This window comes from Gopherus flavomarginatus, chromosome 1 (genome assembly GCF_025201925.1).
Source record: "Gopherus flavomarginatus isolate rGopFla2 chromosome 1, rGopFla2.mat.asm, whole genome shotgun sequence".
Classification (NCBI taxonomy): Eukaryota; Metazoa; Chordata; order Testudines; family Testudinidae; genus Gopherus; species Gopherus flavomarginatus.
Genome location: NC_066617.1, coordinates 309,621,408 through 309,643,435, shown reverse-complemented (window position 1 = coordinate 309,643,435; position 22,028 = coordinate 309,621,408). Strand labels below are relative to the sequence as shown.

The 22,028-nt window shown below is 40.6% G+C and overlaps 1 protein-coding gene across 1 annotated transcript in view; it reads left to right on the top strand.

Annotated features, from left to right (window-relative positions):
- Positions 1 to 22,028, top strand: part of EPSTI1 (epithelial stromal interaction 1) — a 95,465-nt gene that overhangs the window by 34,925 nt on the left and 38,512 nt on the right. The window contains exons 6-7 of the mRNA XM_050951016.1: positions 2,313 to 2,386; positions 20,555 to 20,648. Of these exons, the coding sequence (XP_050806973.1) occupies positions 2,313 to 2,386; positions 20,555 to 20,648 (168 nt within the window). The remainder of the gene's footprint in view (positions 1 to 2,312; positions 2,387 to 20,554; positions 20,649 to 22,028) is intronic.

Genomic DNA, 22,028 nt, shown 5'->3' with positions numbered 1-22,028 from the left:
TGGAGCAGCGAACCGTGGCCAGTGGGAGCCACGATCGGCCGAACCTGCTGACCCAGCAGGTAAACAAACTGGCCCGGCCCACCAGGGGGCTTACCCTGGCAAGCTGTGTGCCAGAGGTTGCCGACCCCTGCTCTGGCCTTTTCTTTGCTTTTGATACCTGTATCAAGATACTTATTTTAATTGCTTTGCATTCTTTAATTCTGTATGCACCAGTATTTTTGTTCATTTCAGTACTTCTGCTTATAGCGTTTCATACGCTTACATGAGCTAAAGGGTAGCTTACTGAATGAGGATTTGATTTTTTTTTCCCCTTCAAAATCTGCCCCCAGGTTATGCCCACATCACTGTTGCACTTGCTCATTTAGTTACTGAGCCACTTACAAAATATGGTGCAATCGGCAGACATTAGACAAATATGGCTTTACTCAGTGCAAACTGAAGACTGATTTACCTACTGTAGTGATTTGTTTCACAAGCCTCCTCTAAACAGTCTTTCATTAGCCATATATATTAAAAGGGGAAAAAACCCTGAATTCAGCTGAGGCAAAATAACTGTCTCATCAGATCTCAGTACCTGTTTGTTTGTCCAATACTTTTCCATCATTTTGAAAATTAGGGATAGTTGTCTGGTATGCTATAACATCAGTGCTTGTGGTGTGAAAACTTAATGTTTCACCAAACAGGCATCTTACAATTTAAAAATATAGCAGAATTGAAATGAAAATTTGGAACTCTTGATTTTTTGCTTAAAATACAGTGAAGTGTCTTAACTGGTCATCCAGAGACCACGTGTTGCACAAAACGTGGCTACTTACCTTCTTCACTGGAATTAATTTACAGGAAATACCTCTGTGCTGCTGCAAAGTTTTATTTATTTATTTATGTTTTACTTCAAAATTTATACTGCTTACTTTTAAAGCCCTCCACAGACCAGCTTTATGCTACTGGCTTCTAAATGTTGTATGCAGTTTTAGGTTGGAGATCCTATATTGTATTATTTGTGCTACTGAATGTACTATGGATTTTCTTGGTGCCAGAATTTCAGCTGACACTTTCTCAGTGGGTGTAGTATTTAAGGCGTTGTCTATGTGAGGAAATTGACTGGAGTAGCTATCGCAGCAGAACCACTCCCTATGAGGATGCTCTATTCTGGAATAAATTCTTTTATGCTGGAACACTTAATGCAATTCCAAAGCAGAGTAATTATTCTGGAATAAAATAAGGGTTTTTAATTCAAGAATGCTGCTAATATGGGGAGCTATTATGGAATTGCTTATTCAGCAGCAGCTATTCCAGTCAATTTCCCCATGTAGAGGAGTCCTGAATGCAGTAAGAGAACACATAAGGGGGGGGATGTGTGCACACATGCATGCCTTCCCATCCCACCCCTCTGCCCCATTATCTGCATAGGTTTAGCTTCAGCCATAATTTGGCCTTAAGAAGCCAAAACTCTGATTTCCATATGTATGTGCATACATTTGCATTCGGATCTCTAATGAACTCACTTTTTTCAGTGATTTGCATGCACAAATTGGTTTTGTACCAGCAAATGCTTGTGTATTTGTGTGCACAAGTTATCACCCAGTTTCTGATGGGATTAATTAGGCCATTTGGGCCAGATTCTATTCTGTTGGCTTTGACTCATTTGCACTGCCAGAATCTAGCTGCAGCTGTCAGCTGATAGTTCCTCTGGTTGGCATGCATTGTCGGCTGCTATAAGCCAGCAGTGCTAGTTCCTAGAGAGGGAAGATAGTCCAGGGGTTAGGGAAGCAGACTAAGAGGACCGTGGGTCAATTCCCTGCCCTGCTATGTGCTTCCTCTGGGATCTTGTGCAAGACATTTAGTCTCTCTGACTCTGTTCCCCATCTGTATAATAGGGATACTAGGATAAACAGTATGGAAATGGGGGCATATAAGTATGTAAGCCAACCACCACCCCCACATCTCGAAGGATGGAGCACATTCTCAAAGCAACCTCAAGGAAACCTACATCAAATTAATTTATTGTAGTAGTAACCTGATTTAGTGGCTGGAGAATTAGGAAGTATAACTGGGTCTCTGATGAAAATCTGACCTATTATACTGAATTTTTTTATACATGTTAAATTAGTCTTTTGACCCTGCTGCCAGGAGGTATTTGACTATTGGTCTGTTTTTAAGAGTACAGTCTAGGCTGAACCTTCTTTAAAATATTTTTCCTGTGATTTGGGCTGTTGCATGCTTGGGTTTGAAATCTAATGGATTATTAAAACAAAAATAAGTAGTGAAATCATTCATTTCTCACTTAATTCTTAATCTCTTCAATTTTGCAGGCTGATAAACTGGAAGAAAAAAGAAGGCAACAAGAAAAGCAAAGAAGAGAAATGTTTAATGAAGATCACTATTTGTAAGTAAAATTTTAACTCTGATTACCTAAGTCTGAAAGAGGTCACAGTCACTTTGTTGGCATAGGTGGTAACTACAGATTCCAGGTGACAAGCAGATGAAGTAATTCTTCCAGCAATGGCATCTGGCCTCTTGGCTCCAGGCTGTTGTTCTGATGCTGACCCTCTGCCTGTCACATGGTTAGGCTTCAGAGGTTAGGATATATCACATGGTTAGGCTTCAGACGCTAGGATATATCCTTTTCTTCCTCAAATACGTTCCTCTGGTTTATCTGTATTTTCCAGAATTTCCAGTATTTGAATTGTTGAAGAATTGCTTTTGTATTGACTATTCCTAAACTGGATGTTTGTTTTTTCTTACATCATTGTCAGTACAAAATATTGGATTTTTTTAAAATAAAGGAAAAAAGGCTTTTGGGCAATTCTATAAAACAGAGGATCTGTAACTTAATTGTTTCTGTGAATAAAATCTACTGAAAGAGTACCAAGATACCATGGTGATGGGTGCTTTTACAAATGCATTGCTAAATGGAAAAATCTACTGGTATAGCCGTGCAGCAGTAAAAACATAGTTACAAGTTAAAGCTTACTCTGAACTCTAATTTTCACTTGCTTACAGCTTTCTTAATGCCTCATTTTTCAGACATTTCTCAAGCTTGGTTGCAACCCAGAAGTGCTTAGTGTGTGTGTGTGTGTTTCTGAAAGTTTGAACAAATTCCAGCTATTCTTTATTATGCAGAAATGAGAGAGAAGTTTTAAAAATTGGCCAGTATCACCTTTGTGGCAGCTAATGGGTTTGTTTTAAGATTTCCTACTAGGTGCAAAGGTATTCCTAAATAGTAACTTGTCTTGTATGAATATATTTTGGTTTTCAGATACAGGGCCTGATATTGCCCTCCTACAGAAATAGCCCTGGGATAGGTATAAGAAACATAGCAAAGCTAGAGTTTCCTTCAAATACTTCTTTCTAAGGGAAATGTGAAGGAGCCACTGAGGGAAGAGGAATATGGCCACCCAGTGCTGCAGATCCTGAAAACTTCTAGGGAAAGCGAATCTGTCATCCCATGGAGGTTTAGCACCCTTTTGCTAGAGATGAAGCAAAGACTTCTAGTAAGCATTGTTCTCTCCAGCACTCCTGGATGCAGTAGGTCTGCTCCAGTCTTACACAGGTAAAACAGCTATTTGTTCCAACTCAGGCACAGCAATTCACTATGTACTGCAAGGGCCTTCATTGATCCCTTGCTGTACCCTGAAAAGTAGATTCAATATGTATATTGGTCCCTCTGATTCAGACATACTTGAATGCTTTCAGCTGTCTCCTTAACAAACTGAACTGACTTGGATGTAACTGAAGTTAGACTATCAGACGCTGTCAAGCCCTGTTTGAGCAGAGACTGCATGTAACTGTCAAAAGAATAAACTGGTGGAAGGTAGTTTATTCTCTTCACTAAGCATGTACTGCGAAGCTCTATTGAATGTCAAACCTGGGGAAAGTTGGATAGAAAATTAAATTTAATAGGATTCTACATATTTAAGCAAAATCTATTGCATAGTGTAAGACAATGGTATCTTCCCAAACACGTACCTGTTAAAAGAATTGGCTACCATGCAGAATACAAGGAACCTGTGAAAATAATAAATTTAATCATTGAATAATGTAGTGATAATACTTTCAGGATACTTTTTGTGCTGCACTATGTTGCACATTAACTCCACTGAGTAATGTGAAGATGTGACATCTCATCTTGTTATGACATTAACTCAGGTTACTGTATCACCTTTTGTAAACCCATTTGAGATAGGCTTGGAGGAAAAGTGCTATGTATAAAGCACAGAATATTATTCTTGGGCCTGATCCTGCCTATATTTTTGTACAAAATGGGAGTTCAGAATGTTAATACCTTATTTGCCGCTAACCATGAGGTTGCAATCTCTCTCTCAGTAAGTGTTAATTGGAATAGTTTATCATCCATCACCATGTACTCATAGACACATAGACTTTAAGGTCAGAAGGGACCATCGTAATCATCTAGTCTGACCTCCTGCACAGTAAAGGACACAGAACCTGAGCACTCACTCCTGAAATAGATCTCTGGCTGACTTACTGAAGTCTCAAATCATGGTTTAAAGACTTCAAGTTACCATTTGCACTAGTTTAAACCTGCAAATGACCCTTGCCCCATGCCGTAGAAGAAAGCATAAGTGCCCCACGGTCTCTGTCAATCTGACCATGGGGGAAATTCCTTCCCTACCCCAAATATGACAATCAGTTAGACCCTGAGCATGTGGGCAAGATCCACCAGGCAGATACCTGGGAAATAATTCTCTGTAGTAACTCAGAGCCCATCACATCTAGTGTCCCATCTCCAGCCGTTGGGGATTTTTGCTACCTGCACTTGCCGTTGGGCCACCTGCCATTGTAGGCAATCTCATGATACCACCCCTTCCAGAAACTTATCAAGCTCAGTCTTGAAGCCAGTTAGATTTTTTACCCCTACTGCTTCTTTTGGAAGGCTGTTCCAGAACTTCACTCCTCTGATAGTTAGAAACCTTCACCTAATTTAAAGCCTAAACTTGTTGATGGCCAGTTTAAATCCATTTGTTCTTGTGTCCACATTGGCACTTAACTTTTCTCTCCCTGGTATTTATTTAAATTATCCCTTTGATGTATTTATAGAGCGCAATCGTATCTCCTCCTCAGCTGCCTTCTGGTTAGGCTAAACAAGCCAAGCTCTCTGATCTCCTCTCATAAATTAAGTTTTCAGTTCATCAGATTATCTTAGAACCTCTTCTCTGCACCTGTTCCAGTTTGAATTCCTCTTTCTTAAACATGGGACACCAGAATTTCACATATTATTCCAGATGAGGTCTCGCCAGTGCCTTGTATAATGGTACTAACACTTCCCTGTCTCTACTGGAAATACCTCGCCTTATGCATCCTAAGATTGCATTAGCCTTTTTCACAGCCACATCAGATTGATGGCTCATAGTCATCCTGTAATCAAACAGTACACCCAGGTCTCTCTCCTCCTCTGTCACTTCCAACTGATAAGTTCCCAGCTTATAGCAAAAATTCTTGTTGTTAGTCCCTAAATGCATGACTTTGCACTATTACATTTCACCCCATTCTATTATTCCAGTTTAAAAGGTCATCCAGATCTTTTTGTATGATATTCCAGTCCTCCTCGGTATTAGCAAAACCTCCCAACTTTGTGTCATCTGCAAATTTTACTAGCGCACACTCACTTTTTTGTGCCAAGGTCAGTAATAAAAATGTTAAACAAGATCGGCACACACACAAAAAACACCAGAATACCTCCCACCCCCAAACTCCCCTTACAAATTCCCACTCAATCTCCCCTGTTTACAGCTCTGTTTGCTTCACTTGTGCCACTGGCTGACTATTTGGCTGCCTTTCTAGGCCCCCTAATCAGGACTCTGCTTCTCTCACTGCACACTGCCCCCTACCAGCCCCTAAAAACTAAAAGAAAAAACCACACAACATCCATAAAAACCTCACTCCCTATACCTAAATGTACTGGTGGGAATAGTGAGCATGTTGCAGAATCTTGCATTGTGGATCGTTCCAAACAGTAGGCAGGGTTAGACCAACAGTCTCTCCACTGACATTAGCATCTCCCATGGCAATGAAGTCTTCTTCTAGCTTGATGAAAAGATCACATTAGCGTGTGTGTGGTTTATTTTTATTTTTTCTCCCAGTGGCATTGCCAACTCCAGGAAGCCATGTTAGAGCAGAATGAGATGGTCTTTTCACATTCTTTGGATATTTTGCACAGATGGAGGCACTGTTTGCATCAAGCTCTGTAAAGAAGTCCTAGCTTCTTATTTGGTCTAGAAAGGTGCACATAGCTCTAGCCTGACTGACTGACTGTATCTGTCATGCAATATAGGACATCTGGAGTACTGTGTCCAATTTTGGTCACCACTGTATAGAAAAAATGTAGAGAAGCTGGAAAGGATCCAGAAGCACGTGACCAAAATGTTCAGAGATGGAATGCAAGCCATATCTAAAGGAACTTGGTATATTCAGTTTGGAAAAGAGGTGATTAAGGGGGAGACATGACAGCGGTCTTCAAATATTTGAAAGGCTGCCATAAAAAAGATGCTTCTATTTTGCCACAGAGTGTAGGACAAGACACATTGAGTTCAAACTATAGCATAGCAGATTTAATCTGAATCTCAAGGAAAATGTCCTAACTGTAAGACCAGTAGGACAATGAAACAGACTATCTAGGGAAGTCACGGAATTGCCTTCACTGGAAGTTTTCAAAAAGAGGCTGGGTAGCCAACTGTCTTGGATGGTTTAGACACAACAAATCCTGCATCATGGCAGGGGGTTAGACTAGATGACCCTTGCGGTCCCTTCTAACCCTATAATTCTAAGAAGTGGAGAGTAAGGTCCAGATCCTCAAGGGTATTTATGCTCCTAACTTCCATTCATTTCAATGGAAGTTAGGAACCTAAATATCTTAGATCAAGATCCTCAAAGTGACTTGCCCAAGGTCACACAAGGAGTTTAGGAATTAAATTTAGAGTCAGGAATTAAAGCCCAGTTTCCTGAGTTTCAGGCCCATGTCTAACTGCAAGAATATTCTTGAATTCATAATGGGTGACCATTACTTTAGAGGCTGCCTCTCATGGTGACTGGCAATGCCAGCTGCATGCGCCTGAATAATATGGTACAATGTAATACCATCTTTTCACAAAATTAAGCCCAATGTGTTGTCTTCATTCACTCTCTTTTATATGGTTTCTTGATACCTCAGTGTTGGGTGTTTTGGAAAGTGGATGGATAGGCTGATCTGTTAGTATAAATAGGCAGGAATATAACGCAGACTGAAAGACAGCAGCTCTTTTACATAGCCAGGTACACATCCAATAACTACTCAATAATGCAGAGCTTGAAAAAACTGGTGGAGGAAATATAGATGATTTTGAAGGCTTCATTCTTATTTATGGATGTCAGACAGTATAACTATGGCATACATGTATGCTCAATATATTGTGTTAAGAATTTAGAGCTTCAGATGCAGCGTTTGCCCAAATACCATAAGGTGAATATTCCAAATATAGTGCCTGAATTTCAGCACCACAAGCTCTATTCACTAGCCTGCCAAAGCAGCCTATTCAAAAGTCATAAAACAAAGAAAATAAAATATGAACCAAAATAGGATTTATTTATTTTATTGTGGAAGACAACTCCTAATGTCCTTGCCAGTTCTCAGGGCTCTGTGATATGTGGTTCAAACAGCAGGCCAATAACAAATTTTCCTCTCAGAAGTGCGAACCCAGACCTGACTAGACTGTAAATAAATGCTGCTAAAGAGATAGTCACAGGCACTGCAAAAACTGCTTTCAGCCTTGAGAATCTTTTGTTTGCTCTCTTTCACCACAGTCTTCTTCACTTTGTTCATTTGGTCCTGATTATTTTAAGCATTGTCAATTATTTAGCTAACAGGCAGAAAACTAGGCTTTTATAGACATCCAAAGGGACTCTCCTGAGTGTAATAATGAAGGCAGTTTATTGAACGCCTGTGAGGTTGCTTTCTAATTGTACACATTAATCTGCCTGTGCAAGCTGGCTGAAAATATAGAAGCAGATTGCATGTGCAGATGGGACACACGCAATGGTTTGTAAGGAAAGACCTCGGCAATAAAGTTTTTCAAAATTGTCCTTTTCTTGAAAACTGGATTTATGCTGACTATTACAAACAATAAATGAAATAAATAACTTTCCCTATATTCATTTTGCTGTCTTCTCCCCCTCCCCCGCTATTTCAGATCACTGGGGGGAATGGACCCTAAACCATTAAATTTAATACAAGGGTTGACTATTTAAAAAAAAAAGATAAGTTGATGAAAAAGAATTGGTGGGGGATGCTATTTTATTATATTTATCTTTTTAATTCTATACATTGCTAGCCTGACACTAAAAGTGAGAGAGTGCCACATTGTTGATAAAAGCGGTATTTAGAATTTAAACTGTCAATATACAAAGGCTACATTTAGGAATATTATTCCATCTGAAGATACTGTTATCTGAACAGCAGAATTGAGGTAACGGGCCCTATTTTGCCTTTAGATGTCTGTATGATTGCCAAAGAAGTCAGTGGGAGCTTTGTGAATTTGGGGTCAGATTTTGGCATGTAGTTACTGAAAAAGAGCTTAGTGGTAAGATTCTTCAATGGGGTGGTGAGCACCCTCTCCTTCCGTTAAAGGTCACGGAGAATGCTTTCAGCACCTTGCAGGACTGAGTGGGTGTTTGGGTCATGTCCATTTCACCTAATAGCTTTCCAGCAAAAGATGATTGCAGGCACATGCATCTGGTCATAACAGCATGCTAGCAAGGTTTCCATTTTTTTGTTAAACCCAGCACAAAGTCTATGGGATAAATTCCCATCTGTAGCAGGAGTAGGGGAGACAACTGCTTCCATAGGTCCAGAACATGCAGCTATACCTGAGGGCAGATCCACTGCCACGGAAGGCAGTGATGGCAGTCTCCTGCCTCCCGTGGTGGGAGAAGATGGATATCACAGTCCCACCTCCTGTAGTGGCACTGCTGAAGGACACTAATTCCAGCTGCCCCTCTGGGGCAAGGTGTGCAGGCAGCTTCCATGGCTGAGCTCTCATTCCTGGTGGATTTTCTGTTGCATGAGATCACAACTTGGGTTTCACCAGACATGAATAAAACCTCTAGGGAAACTAGACTAAGCATGTTGATTCTGATGGGCAATGCAGGAAACTGTGTATATGTGAATTTAGCTGTATAGTGGTGGTATCTGGAATGAAACTTAAATATGTGATTACAAGAAGTCCCATTATTACATGGTAAAGGGCAGATAAAAAATGTGCATGCAGGCCAGGAAAAAATATCTAGAACACTAGTCACGGGGGACTTTAACTATTCTCCAGTTGGACTGGAAGAGTAATTGTAGCATGAGTAGGACAAGCATTGTAAAATGACAGAGCAGGCATATAATCTGATAGCTGTTCCCCTTGTTCTTCCACAGACATTCCTACCATCTTGGTACCCCATTGTTGTTTTATGTCTCCAATTGGCATGCAGGCTTCTCTGGTCAGGGATCATGTATTTTATCTGTTCTGAGAGAGATCTAGCATGCCTTGGGGTGCTGTTTGAATAATGGAATACAGCTGTGTTGCTGGAGATCCCACAGTCTGAGCAGGCAATGAGTTCAGAAGCTGTTTTGTTCGTTAATAAAAAGGTATGATTTTGAAAAAATGAAGGTAGAGGTTAGTGAAAATCATAAGGAGAAATAAATCCTAGCATCAGATCTGTGATGGATGTGAAGGTATTGTGCAGAACAAATATACCAGTTTTTTAAAAAATAGATAATGGTATCTTACTCTCCACTGATTAAAGCAACAATATTAATGGTGATTAGTTTCATTCAGAAGTAAAAATTTAAAAATACAATAGGGATTTTTTTTTAAATACAGTCAAATATTTTGACATAGCTCTGCAAAGTGTTGCCCATGGAGGATTTTTTCATAGGAATTTAAAATATCCCACTTAAAAAAACCAGACAAACCATCATTGTAAAGGGCAGGCAAGGAAACTTGTGCCCAGGCTGAAAAATGTAGTGACAGCTTTTCAGCGCATCTTACTACCAGACAAGATGCCCAATTCAGCATCCTTATCTGATACACTGAATCATTAAATATGCACTTACTCACAGGCTTTTCAAGATTGGGTCTTTGTTGTCACCTCTTTAACTATCGGATCTACAATGACATATGAATGATTAATCACAATAAAATAAAAGGAGTTGTCAAGAACTGTACTCCGTGACTGTCATGTTCCTGTACCAGACATTGACTGGCTAAGGGGTTGTTTATATACATACACCAGCTGTGGTCATCATATGATCTTTGAATGCTCTGCCTGCTGTGGCTGTGGTTCTTTTAAATAAGGTATTTTTACACACAGCAACACCTAGTGGCTGAACAATATAATAGTTTAGCATTCCATTTCATCCCCTTTAAATTCTGCATTTCTACCATTTGCACTATCTCGAGGTCTTTGACGTTCAATATGGATCAGTCTGTTAACTGTGTCTGAATCTTATTGGCTTTCTAATTACATGACCCAAATGCATAATAACTTGGTCATCCATTAGTTGTAACGACTGACTGAGGTCAGTTTGGAATCCTTGAGACTTTATCTTGTTCTTCATTTGCTGTCTGTGGGGTTTGCTCTGTTGATTGTTCTTTCTGAGGAACAAACTGTAGATGTTAGTGGTTTCTGTTGAATGCTCCATTTGGTCTTGTTCACATATAGTCTGGGCACTGAATTATTTTTCTTTATGACAGCTGGATTGGGCCATCCTTTTTCTCCAACCATCCAATCTGACATGATCTTGATCACCAGGTTCTAGACCTGGCAGCTCTTTGAGTGTTGTCTGGTTGCTTGTAAAAGTGTTCATAGGCTTTTTGCCTTTTGAGACAGATTCTAACTTTGGAAAAGAACAGTAGTTCTGAATTGTCTTCCCATTGAGAGTTGTGTTGGACTATATCCAAGAGCTGATATTGGTGTTGATGTGCAACTCAGAAAAGCAAGGAATGGATCTTCCTGCTTCAAGATTTTCTTGGCTGTCTATACAAGCTCTCTCAGCTTCTCCATTCACTTGTGGGCAATGTGGACTGCTAGTAATATGAATAAAATGACATTTCATTCAGAGTGACTTAAATTTTGCCACAGTGAATTGTGGTCCATTTGTCTGTCCATCATGAGTTGTTCTGGAAACCGAAGTGAGCAAAGGTGCACTTTAGTTTCTCTAACACTGTGATGTTCGGTCTTTCGAATATGTTATTTCTTTATACCTGGAAAAATAGTCCACAATGACTAGGTCAACCAGTCTTTTGAATTTGCATAAATCTGCATCTAGTCTCTTCCAAGATCTCTCTGTAGAGGTGTGTGTACACTGACTGATCCAGAATTGTCACTTAAGTAGATTTTTTCACTGGATCTCCTTTCAAAAGTCCAATATCATCAAATCCTCCACAGAGTTCTTTCGCCTTTGTTATTAGGCCCATCATGGCTGCTACACTCCAGTTGAGAAGGTTGTTGGTCTTTTGATCCTTTGATCAGATGCACTGTGAATGCATAGCTTTTTGTCTTTGTAAGTTGTTTCTGTGGTGAACTGGCCCATGCAGTTTGGAATAGCTCCAGGGCCAGCCAGAGCTTTTTCAGGTGATTTAAGCTCTGGGAAGGCTTGAAAGTGACCTCCATGTCCCTTCTGAGATGACTGTGACACCAGCTCCCAAGTCACTTTTAGAGTAATAGTCTTGCTATGAATATTCAGTTTCACTCTCCAGGCAACCTCTGTCATCATAAGTGATTGATCCCAGAAACAGTGGCTCTTGATTGTCTATCTGTAATATGAGTCAACTTCCTGACCATTATGGTGAGGCAAACAAAGGTACAAAACATCCATACTTCGTGCATGTATTACATCATGCGCTTCTGGTTGGACATGCATCCTCTCTTGGGATATGGCTTTTTCCACACTTTGTGTACGTAGGCTGAAATTTTGTCTCTCGTAGCCTGGGACTTCTCTCCTTACTGTGAGTGTTTTATTATAGTAACTTTTCACATGCACGTGTCTGTTTATAGCTTCTAAGCCAGTTCCAGGTTTTTCAAGTTGCTCCTGCCTTTTGTTCTGTTGCTTGATTGATACTGAGTGCTTTGCTATCTATACAGCTGGTGCTAAGGTCACATCTCTCTTTAACTGTAGCTGTTGTGAAAGGTTTTTATCTGTAAGCCCAATAACCATCAAGTTTTTTTTATATTTTCCCAAAATCAGTTTTCAGCCAATGTATGCAGAGCTCTTATAAAACATTCAACATTTCCCCCTGGTTCTTGAATTCTCAGGTGAAAACATGCTCCTTCATAAACCACATTTCTCTGAGGTATAAAATATGCATCAAACGTAGCCAGAACTCTTTCCTAGTCATCTTTGTGGCTGTCCTCATTAAAGTCAAAGGATTTAAAGATATGGTCTGTCAGCTTCCCCATAACATAAATTAAAGAAGATACCTGTAATTTCCAGTTTCTTTGTGAAGCTTGGTAGCAATGCAAAATCTTGCAAAATAATGTTTCCAGTCTGTCCATTCTGGAGTTTGTCCAAGTTGAAGTTGTCTGGAGCACTGAAGACTGGCATGTTGATGAGATCCTGCAACCTTTGTTGCTATTTTTCTTTTGTTTCTGTTCTTAGTTTACTCCTGACACCATGTCATGTGCTTCTGTACCAGATATAGACTGGCTGCAGAGCTTGCTTGTACACACCAGATGTGCTTATAATAAGATCCTTTAATGTTCTGCCAGTTATGGCTGAGGTTAGCTTGGATAAGGTATTACACACTACCACCTGGTGGCTGAACAGTATAATAGTTTAACATTCCATTACAATAATGACTAGGAATTTTAGGCCTTGATGCTGCAGTCAGATCAGAGTTTAGAGGTCTGCCAATATTGATTGTGTTGTAGGACTGGGGCCTAAATCTCTTGTAGATCATGATTTTGTTGGAAGTACCAACAGTATGCTGAAAATTCAGTGGACTTTATTACACTGCTTTCTATAATCCCGCCTCTGACTAGAAATACAGGAATTATTAGTTTTCAAAAAATTACATAGAATGATATTTAAAATTACTCTTTGTACAGTTTGAAGATGAGGAATCTGACAGGGCCTGCAGTAAGCGTGTGTGTGTGTGTGTGTGTGTGTGTGTGTCTTGCAGTAGAAACTTTCATTTGAGCACACAGTACTGGGTAATAGCATATATTGTGCAAATACAAAGGCATTGCACTTCTGTGACTTTTGTGTTACAGTTGCCTAGAATTCAATGTTTCTGTATGTGATCCTATATTCTTTCTAACACTTCTTTAAATGCAGCTCAGTTGAGTTTCTTTTAAAAGGTATTTTCTTTTCTATACCATTATGCTGAGGCTTGTGACCTTGACTGTGGCTTAAAGCCACTGCCTTGGGTTACAGAGTAGCAGCCATGTTAGTTTGTGTCCGCAAAAAGAACAGGAGTACTTGTGGCACTTTAGAGACTAACAAATTTATTTGAGCATAAGCTTTTGTGGGCTGCACCCACTTCATCAGATGCATAGACTGGAACATACAGCAAGAAGATATTTATACATACAGAGAACATGAAAAGGTGGAAGTAGCCATACCAACTGTAAGAGGCCAATCAATTGAGATGAGCTATTATCAGTAGGAGAAAAAAAACTTTTGAATTGATAATCGAGATGACCCATAGAAGGTGTGAGGATACTTAACATAGCGAAATAGATTCAGTTAGTGTAATGGCCCAACCATTCCCAGTCTCTGTTCAAACCTAAGTTAATTGTATCTAATTTGCATATTAATTCAAGTTCAGCAGTCTCTCTTTGGAGTCTGTTTTTTTGGTTATAAAATTGCCACCTTCAAGTTTGTCACTGAGTGGTTAGAGATGTTGAAGTGTTCTCCGACTGGTTTTTGAATGTTATGATTCCTGATGTCAGATTTGTGTCCATTTATTCTTTTGTGTAGAGACTGTCTGTCTGGTTTGGCCAATGTAGATAGCAGAGTTGCTGGCACATGATGGCATATATCATGTTGGTAGATGTGCAGGTGAACAAGCCCCTGATGGTGTGGTTAGGTGATGAGGTGATTTGATTAGGTCCTATGATGGTGTTACTTGAATAGATATGTGGACAGAGTTGGCATTGGGCTTTGTAGCAAGGATAGGTTCCTGAGTTAGTGTTTGTTGTATGGTGTGCGGTTGCTGGTGAGTATTTGCTTCAGGTTTGGGGGCTGTTTGTAAGCAAGGACCGGTCTGTCTCCCAGGATCTGTGAGAGTGAGGGATCATCTTTCAGGATAGGTTGTAGATCCTTGATGATGCACTGGAGAGGTTTTAGTGGGGGGCTGAAGGTGACGGCTAGTGGCGTTCTATTATTTTCTTTGGGCCTGTCCTGTAGTAGATGACTTCTGGGTACTCTTCTGGCTTTGTCAATCTGTGTTTTCACTTCGGCAGATGGGTATTGTAGTTTTAAGAATGCTTGATAGAGATCTTGTAAGTGTTTGTCTCTGTCTGAGGAATTGGAGCAAATGCGGTTGTATCTTAGAGCTTGGCTGTGACAATGGATCATGGATCATGTGGTGTGTCCTGGATGGAAGCTGGAGGCATGTAGGTAAGTATAGCAGTCAGTAGGTTTCTGATATAGGGTGCTGGTGGTTATGTGACCATCGCTTATTAGCACAGTAATGTCTTGTGTGGATTGGTCTAGGCTGAGGTTGATGGTGGGAAGGAAACTTGTTAAAATTATGGTGGAATTCTTCGAGGGCTTCTATTCCATGGGTCCAGATGATGATGTCATCAATGTAGCGCAAGTAGAGTAGGGGTGTTAGGGGATGAAAGCTAAGGAAGTGTTATTCTAAGTCAGCCATAAAAATGTTGGCATACTGTGGGGCCATGTGGGTACCCATAGCAGTGCCGCTGACTTGAGGGTATATATTGTCCCCAAATGCAAAATAGTTGTGGGTGAGGTCAAAGTCACAAAGTTCAGTCACCAGGTTTGCTGTAATATTATTGGGGATACTATTCCTGATGGCTTGTAGTCCATCTTTGTGTGGAATGTTGGTGTACAGGGCTTCTACATCCATAGTGTCCAGGATGGTGTTTTCTGGAAGATCACCGACGGATTGTAAGTTTCCTCAGGAAGTCTGTGGTGTCTCAAAGATAGCTGGGAGTGCTGGTAGCGCAGGGCCTGAGGAGGGAATCCACATAGCCAGACAATCCTGCTGTTAGGGTGCCAATGCTTGAGATGATGGCGCGTCCAGGTTTATGGATCTTGGGTAGCAAATAGAATACACCTGGTTGGGGTTCTAGGCATGTGTCTGTACAGATCTGTTCCTGTGCTTTTTCAGGGAGTTTCTTGAGCAGATGGTGGTGTTTCTTTTGGTAATCATCAGTGGGATCAGAAGATAATGGCCTGTAGAATGTGGAGTTAGAGAGCTGCCTGGAAGCCTCTTATTCATATTCCAACTTATTCACAATGATGACAACACCTCCTTTGTCAGCCTTTTTTATTATGATATCAGATTGTTCCTGAGGCTGTTGATGGAGTTGTGTTCAGCACGGCTGAGGGTATGGAAGTGTTACCATCTCAGCGGGAGCTCTGGGACTGCCACCACTGTAATGGCTACACGTGTGGGAGGCTGGCTCTGGCTCTGTGCCATTTCTACAGGGAGATTAATGCCTCCTGAGCTGCTGAACTATGCATCAGGGAGGTCCCATTCACGTCTCAAGTGAACTGTTGTACTAATGGCTTTTTTTAATTTTGTGTTTTTTCCCACATTAAGAGCCTCTAAACTATGATTTTCTTTTGTATCTACTTAGTATGAACTCTGGACACTCTCCTTCAGCTGACATCAGCTTCCTCATTTCACCCAAAGGGACACATTATATTTTTGTAGAAATAAACTTTTTTGAAACACTGAAAACAATAAGCATTTCTAGGAATTTTTAAATTACTCCAGTGGAAACAATTTTTTAGAAACTAACTCACTCTTCCTGTGGTATTAGCGACACCCCAAAATGCAGTGTTCTGTAAGTGCATGGGACCCTGAAAGGTAAAATTGATTAGAAATATCGAGAGGTTGATCAGATAAGCTTCGGCATTTCTCCTAGCTAGAAAAGTAAACATGAAGTAATCAAATTCGTAAGTCAAATTCATTCTTGCTGTCCATGAAATTTTACATTGAATAATCTAACGTGTTGCTTGTTACAGATGTAAGAATTTTTGTGGGGATTCTTAATTTTTTTGGTTGGTTGGTTGTCACCATGCCTCCATGGGTCACCACTGAGAATACCAAATTCAGGACAAACTGCCGAGAAATAGGGCAGACATCCACCTCTTAAACTGATGGTCATTCTCCCATAAGATACACCAAACCAGCAACAAAACTAAACTTCTGTTTCATCACATTGGCTAACAAGAGGTCAGAAAAGCAGTTTCCTCTAGGCATTCCAGTCCTTGTATCACCACCAAAAACACTAGAGTTAAAGATGAGTGGTTATTTAAAACCAGTTTAATCAAATAAAATGTCCTGATCCCAAAGGACCAGCCACATACTCAGGCCAATATACAACTCAGATCTTACCCAATAATCATGCTGTTGCCAATCTTTTAGTATCTAAAATCTAAAGGTTTTATTTATAAAAAGAAAGAAAGGTGAGAGTTAAAATTCGTTAAAGGAATCAAATAAATACAATAATTGCTAAGTTCTTGGTTCAGGCTTGTAGCAGTGATGGAATAAACTGCTGGCTTAAGTCAAGTCTCTGGTTGCTTCCAAATCATTGGAAGGTCCTCAGTCCTTTTTGTTTGAATGCTCCCATTAGTATAAGTTCATATTCCAGAAGTTTAAACAGGAAAGAGGTAAAATGGAGATTGTGTCCAGGGCTCAGCGGCTTATTATTGCCTCAGCTGACAAGGCCTAGGTCTAGGGCGGCAAATTTGAGCACCCACAGAGATGCTCCCCTGCTCCAGTTCGCCTCCTCTGCCAGCGTGCCACCGCGTCCTGTTTCTCTCCCCTCCCTCCCAGCGCGTGCTCCATGAAACAGCTGTTTTGTGGGGAAGGGGGGGGGGAACACGGCACGCTGGTGGAAGAGGTGGGGCTGGGGCGGGGATTTGGGGAAGGGATCCAATAGGGGCAGGGTGGGGGTGGAGTTGGGGTGGGACTTTGGAGAAGGGGTTGGAATGGGGACGAGGAAAGGGTGGCACCTGGGGCGGGCGGGGCGACAATTATTTCAGGGCCTAGGGGCAGCAAAATCACTAATCCGCCACTTCCAGGGCCTTTTGACTTCTACCACGTGGAAGGAAACTCATTGTTTCAAACAAAGCCCTCAGCACAGCTAGTGGAAAATTGCAGGTAAAAAGAGGGTGCTTGGAGTCACATGTCCATGCATGATTTCACTTAGTCACAACAGAGGCCATTACCACTTGTTCACATGAAAGTTCCTCAGGCGTAGATGGGCGTCTTCTATAGTCCATTGTGAGTTGAGTGTCCCTTGATAGGCCACTTAACTTGAATAGTCCTTTTCAAGATGTGCAGGCTAAATACCTTGTGGGTGTTACCGCAGGAGCAAACATGGTTGAAATACGGATACAGAGCCAATACTCATAACTTCAAATACAAAAACGATAAATGCATACAAATAGCATAATCCTATTCAGCAAATCATAACCTTTCCATAGACACCTTACTTGACATAATTTGTACATAATTTTTTGCAATTATATAACAGTGGTAGCAACAGTGATCTACATGGTCGTATTTAATCAGATAACATCACAGGGTGGGTTTGTTAAAACAGTGTATATTATTTTGACATTACTGTTGTAATAACCTTAGTCCCAGTTTTGGACCTTAGCGTCCAAAATATGGGGGTTAGCATGAAAACCTCCAAGCTTAGTTACCAGCTTGGACCTGGTACTTGCTGCCACCACCCAAAAAATTAGAGTGTTTTGGGGCACTCTGGTCCCTCTGAAAAACCTTCCCTGGGGACCCCAAGACCCAAATCCCTTGAGTCTCACAACAAAGGGAAATAATCCTTTTTCCCTTCCCCCCTCCAGGTGCTCCTGGAGAGATACACAGACACAAGCTCTGTGACTCCAAACAGAGTGATTTCCCCTCTCTGTTCCCAATCCTGGAAACAAAAAGTACTTTCCTATTCCCCCAGAGGGAATGCAACATCAGGCTAGCAATCCAATACACAGATCTCCCCTTGATTTCTTCCTCCCACCAATTCCCTGGTGAGTACAGACTCAATTTCCCTGAAGTAAAGAAAACTTCAACAGGTCTTAAAAGAAAGCTTTATATAAAAAGAAAGAAAAATACATACAAATGTTCTCTCTGTATTAAAATGATACAACACAGGGTCGATTGCTTAAAAGAATATTGAATAAACAGCCTTATTCAAAAAGAATACAAATCAAAGCACTCCAGCACTTATATTCATGCAAATACCAAAGAAAAGAAACCATATAACTTACTATCTGATCTCTTTGTCCTTACACTTAGAAACAGAAGATTAGAAAGTAGAACTACTTCTCCAAAGCTCAGAGAAAGCAGGCAGGCAGAAAACAAAGACTCAGACACACAATTCCCTCCACCCAAAGTTGAAAAAATCCGGTTTCCTGATTGGTCCTCTGGTCAGGTGCTTCAGGTGAAAGAGACATTAACCCTTAGCTATCTGTTTATGACAACTGTCCCTCTTAAAGTTGTATAGCACTTTAGAGAAATGGCCAAATTCTCTGGTGTAACACAAATGAAGCCAAAGAGCTACATCAGTAAAGAGATCAGCTCATAGCTTTGATGACTAATAAAATTAGGAAGCTACCAATATGGAAAAAACAAAACTACTATGACACTATTTGGATGCTGCTTGGCCTCTCCAGGTTCTCTTCCCTCTTTACTGTGTTAAGATCCTCTTGACTACGTTGAAGCTCATCTTGGGTTTGAAATGACTACACCAGTAATTCAGCATGGTGTCAAAATAAGCTAACATGCTCTTCAGAGTAATACAAAGAATGCAGCAGCATTTAAAGATGAAAAACAAATCTACTGGGGACGGGGGAACGTGGAAGGAAGAATCAGACAAACATACAGCAAGATCCTGACCTTACTGCTGAGACTGGTGCTGTTTATCATTAGCAGGACTGAGTAGTAAGCATTATTCATTTTTTTTTTTTTTTTTTTTTTTTAAAAGCATTTGTAAGTGGCCCAGTCTGCAAGGAACAAAGTGGCTGAGTGGTGCATCTAGCATGCAGCTGCCAGAATCTATATGCAACAGGCCACAAAATGCTGCAGTTGTCTCTTACATATTAGCTACACTGTTTCTAGTCTGCGTTTGGGCACAGATGGTGTACAACATTATAAAATGTTGTACCACTTTGTTTTTCAGCCCAGAAGCCTGAGAATGTACAGATACCAGTGGAGTTTTCATATGCATTTCTAAGTTTTGTTAAGATGAGAAGTGCAGATTATCTCTTTACATTTGTGTGTGGGAGGAAGGGCTTCTTTTGCATAGTCTCCTTATAAACACTATAAAACCTATGAGAGCAGGCTGTGCTGTAAGTTGACATATATTTCTTTATGAAACTATAATCTGCCACAGTGTATCCCAAATCCATATCTGTTTTTTTTCAGGTTTTTTAAAAAATGTGCTTATGAATGCATCTAGGCACAGCTATGAAAAAAATCATTGTGCAGCACAAAGTTAAACTCAACAAATCTCTACAAACCATCAAACACATTCTCACCACCCAATCACACCTGCATGCAGAGACTTGAATAACAGGTATACCAGGCAACTTGCGGTGGAGGTCAGGAAAGTCTGGTTCGTGCCCATCAATGCCTGCTTGAAGATCTTTCCTTGGCAAAATCTGGCTTCATTTTTATATTGCCTGTGTATGACTACCATGACTGAGCATGCGAATCAACTATTTTCCTAATGGAATGAAATTAGGCACACAGTTACATGGATGCTTTTTTTGAAAATCAGGTGTAGGGTGCATGTGTTGATAAATTCATCCGTTTGACCAGTGGACCTATCCACAGAGACTATGATGCTGCACAGCTTTATTTCAATTCAAGACAAGAATAACTCCTCTAATAAATTGGATTTTATTTAACCCAATAGAGAGATGAAAGAATTTGATGTAAGGGTTCATTGTCCTAAGCATGAAGAAAAATACTTTAAAATAATCTTGTCATTTAAGATGCTGGTAGGAGGGGTTAAAACAAAGGATTTAGGTAAGCAATTATACGCTGCTGATGGGGAAATCTGATAGAATGTGTATCAGAATAAGATTGAAAATGGTAGAGAGAGGCCCCTTTAACACAGAAATAGCTCTGCTTTTTCTCTTTCACACAAATCACTCCCAACAAATGCTTTATGCATCATATCAGTTCTGTTTCTGATGTTGTTCTTCATTCTATCTAGCTCTGAAACCTTTTGTTCCAGCTGTGGTGCTTTTCTGTTATGTCACGGTAAATCTAGGTTAGAATCTAGGGGTGCAATTGTAGGTTGTATTTATATTTCAAGAAAGCACTAACAACTCTGGGTTTCTCTGTAGCAAAACCACTGAACTATTGGACAGATTGGACTTGGGTTTGCCAAAGAGAAACTCCTGTCAAATGGCTAATCCTAGCCCAGAATCTACAGCATGGGTAAGTCCCACCATGGAATATGACACACTGTAATGTTCTGCCAGTGCTAATGGTCCTCCTAACAGTACAATGTTAGCATTTCATTTAGGTTAACATACTGCATAGACTCAGTGAAATGCATACCATGGAAGCATTTGGCTTGGAAGGATGGCTACAGCCTCACAGACCCTTTCCCTGTGTTGTGTGGACTGACTTCATTGTTCATAAATCCATCCCTGAAAAGTTGACCCTAACTGAAGTGCGCAGCACCCAGCAGTTCCCATTGAGAGCAACTAACCCTTCTGGTTGCTAAACCCTTTTGAAAACCTGTTTCTTTCATGTAGATGCATAAATGGAAGCTGCTGGGTGCTGAGTTATTTTAAAAATCCAGCCACAGGAATAAAGTCTACTCTCCAGTATCTCCTAGAAAAATTATACCAAAATTAACTTGGGTGGGTTGCCCCATTTCTGAACTGATCTGATATCTTATCTCATAATATCACTACTCTAATCAGCCACCAGTAACTAATCAGAATAACTGCTCTTTACATCTTTCCTGAGAAATTTTTTTCCCCTATATTCTTAACAAGGGAAAGAACACCTCATTGTTTGTCTAATGGATCATTTCTAAAGTGCACTCAGCTGTTTGGGCTGCCATGCTTCTGGAAGCATTTGCCATGGGGAGTCATTATGTCAATGTTTGCGGAGCCAGGCCCAGGTTACAGGTCAGCGATGGGCAACAGATCAGCTACTGTGTGCAGAAAGAAATTACAGCTGGTTGCTACATACCCTGGAGTCAGCAAATCTTGGAAACCTTTACTGAATAGCTCGTATGCCATAGAGGCTTTAGTGTCTGCTGAATCTTAAGCGTCAGCTACTAAGAAGAAAAAAAAGAAGAAAAGAATTCTTCTCCCTTTTGGCTTTAGCCTTCTGGAAATACATTGGAGCCTCACAGGTTTAGAAATCTTGATGTAGAGAATATGTTCAGACCTCAGCATTTCCTCATAGGCCTTGCTTCAGTCTCTTTCCCTGTCCCTCAACACCATGAACTGAGAAGGTGGCGTATAGACTTTTTTTTTTCTTTTTTTTTCTTCTCTGAGTCTTTGGGACCAGTTCCCAGTGGCTTCCTTTACCTTCACTACAGGCATAAGAGTCTTAGAATGGGTGGAAACAGCCTTTAGGGAATACACCAGCTGTAGAGGAGGTTCACTTCTTGGCACAGAACCGGAGGAATGAGTTTCTAGTGCCCCTTGTGCAGCCCCCTACACAGAGGGTGTGCAGGCAAAGGGAGGGACATGGCTGGAATACAGTATGCTCTGGGTGGCTTAGCGGGCCACCCTTGAGGCTGCTCTAACTTATGTTGGGGACCAAGCAGGCCACTGAAATGGCAGAGAATACGAG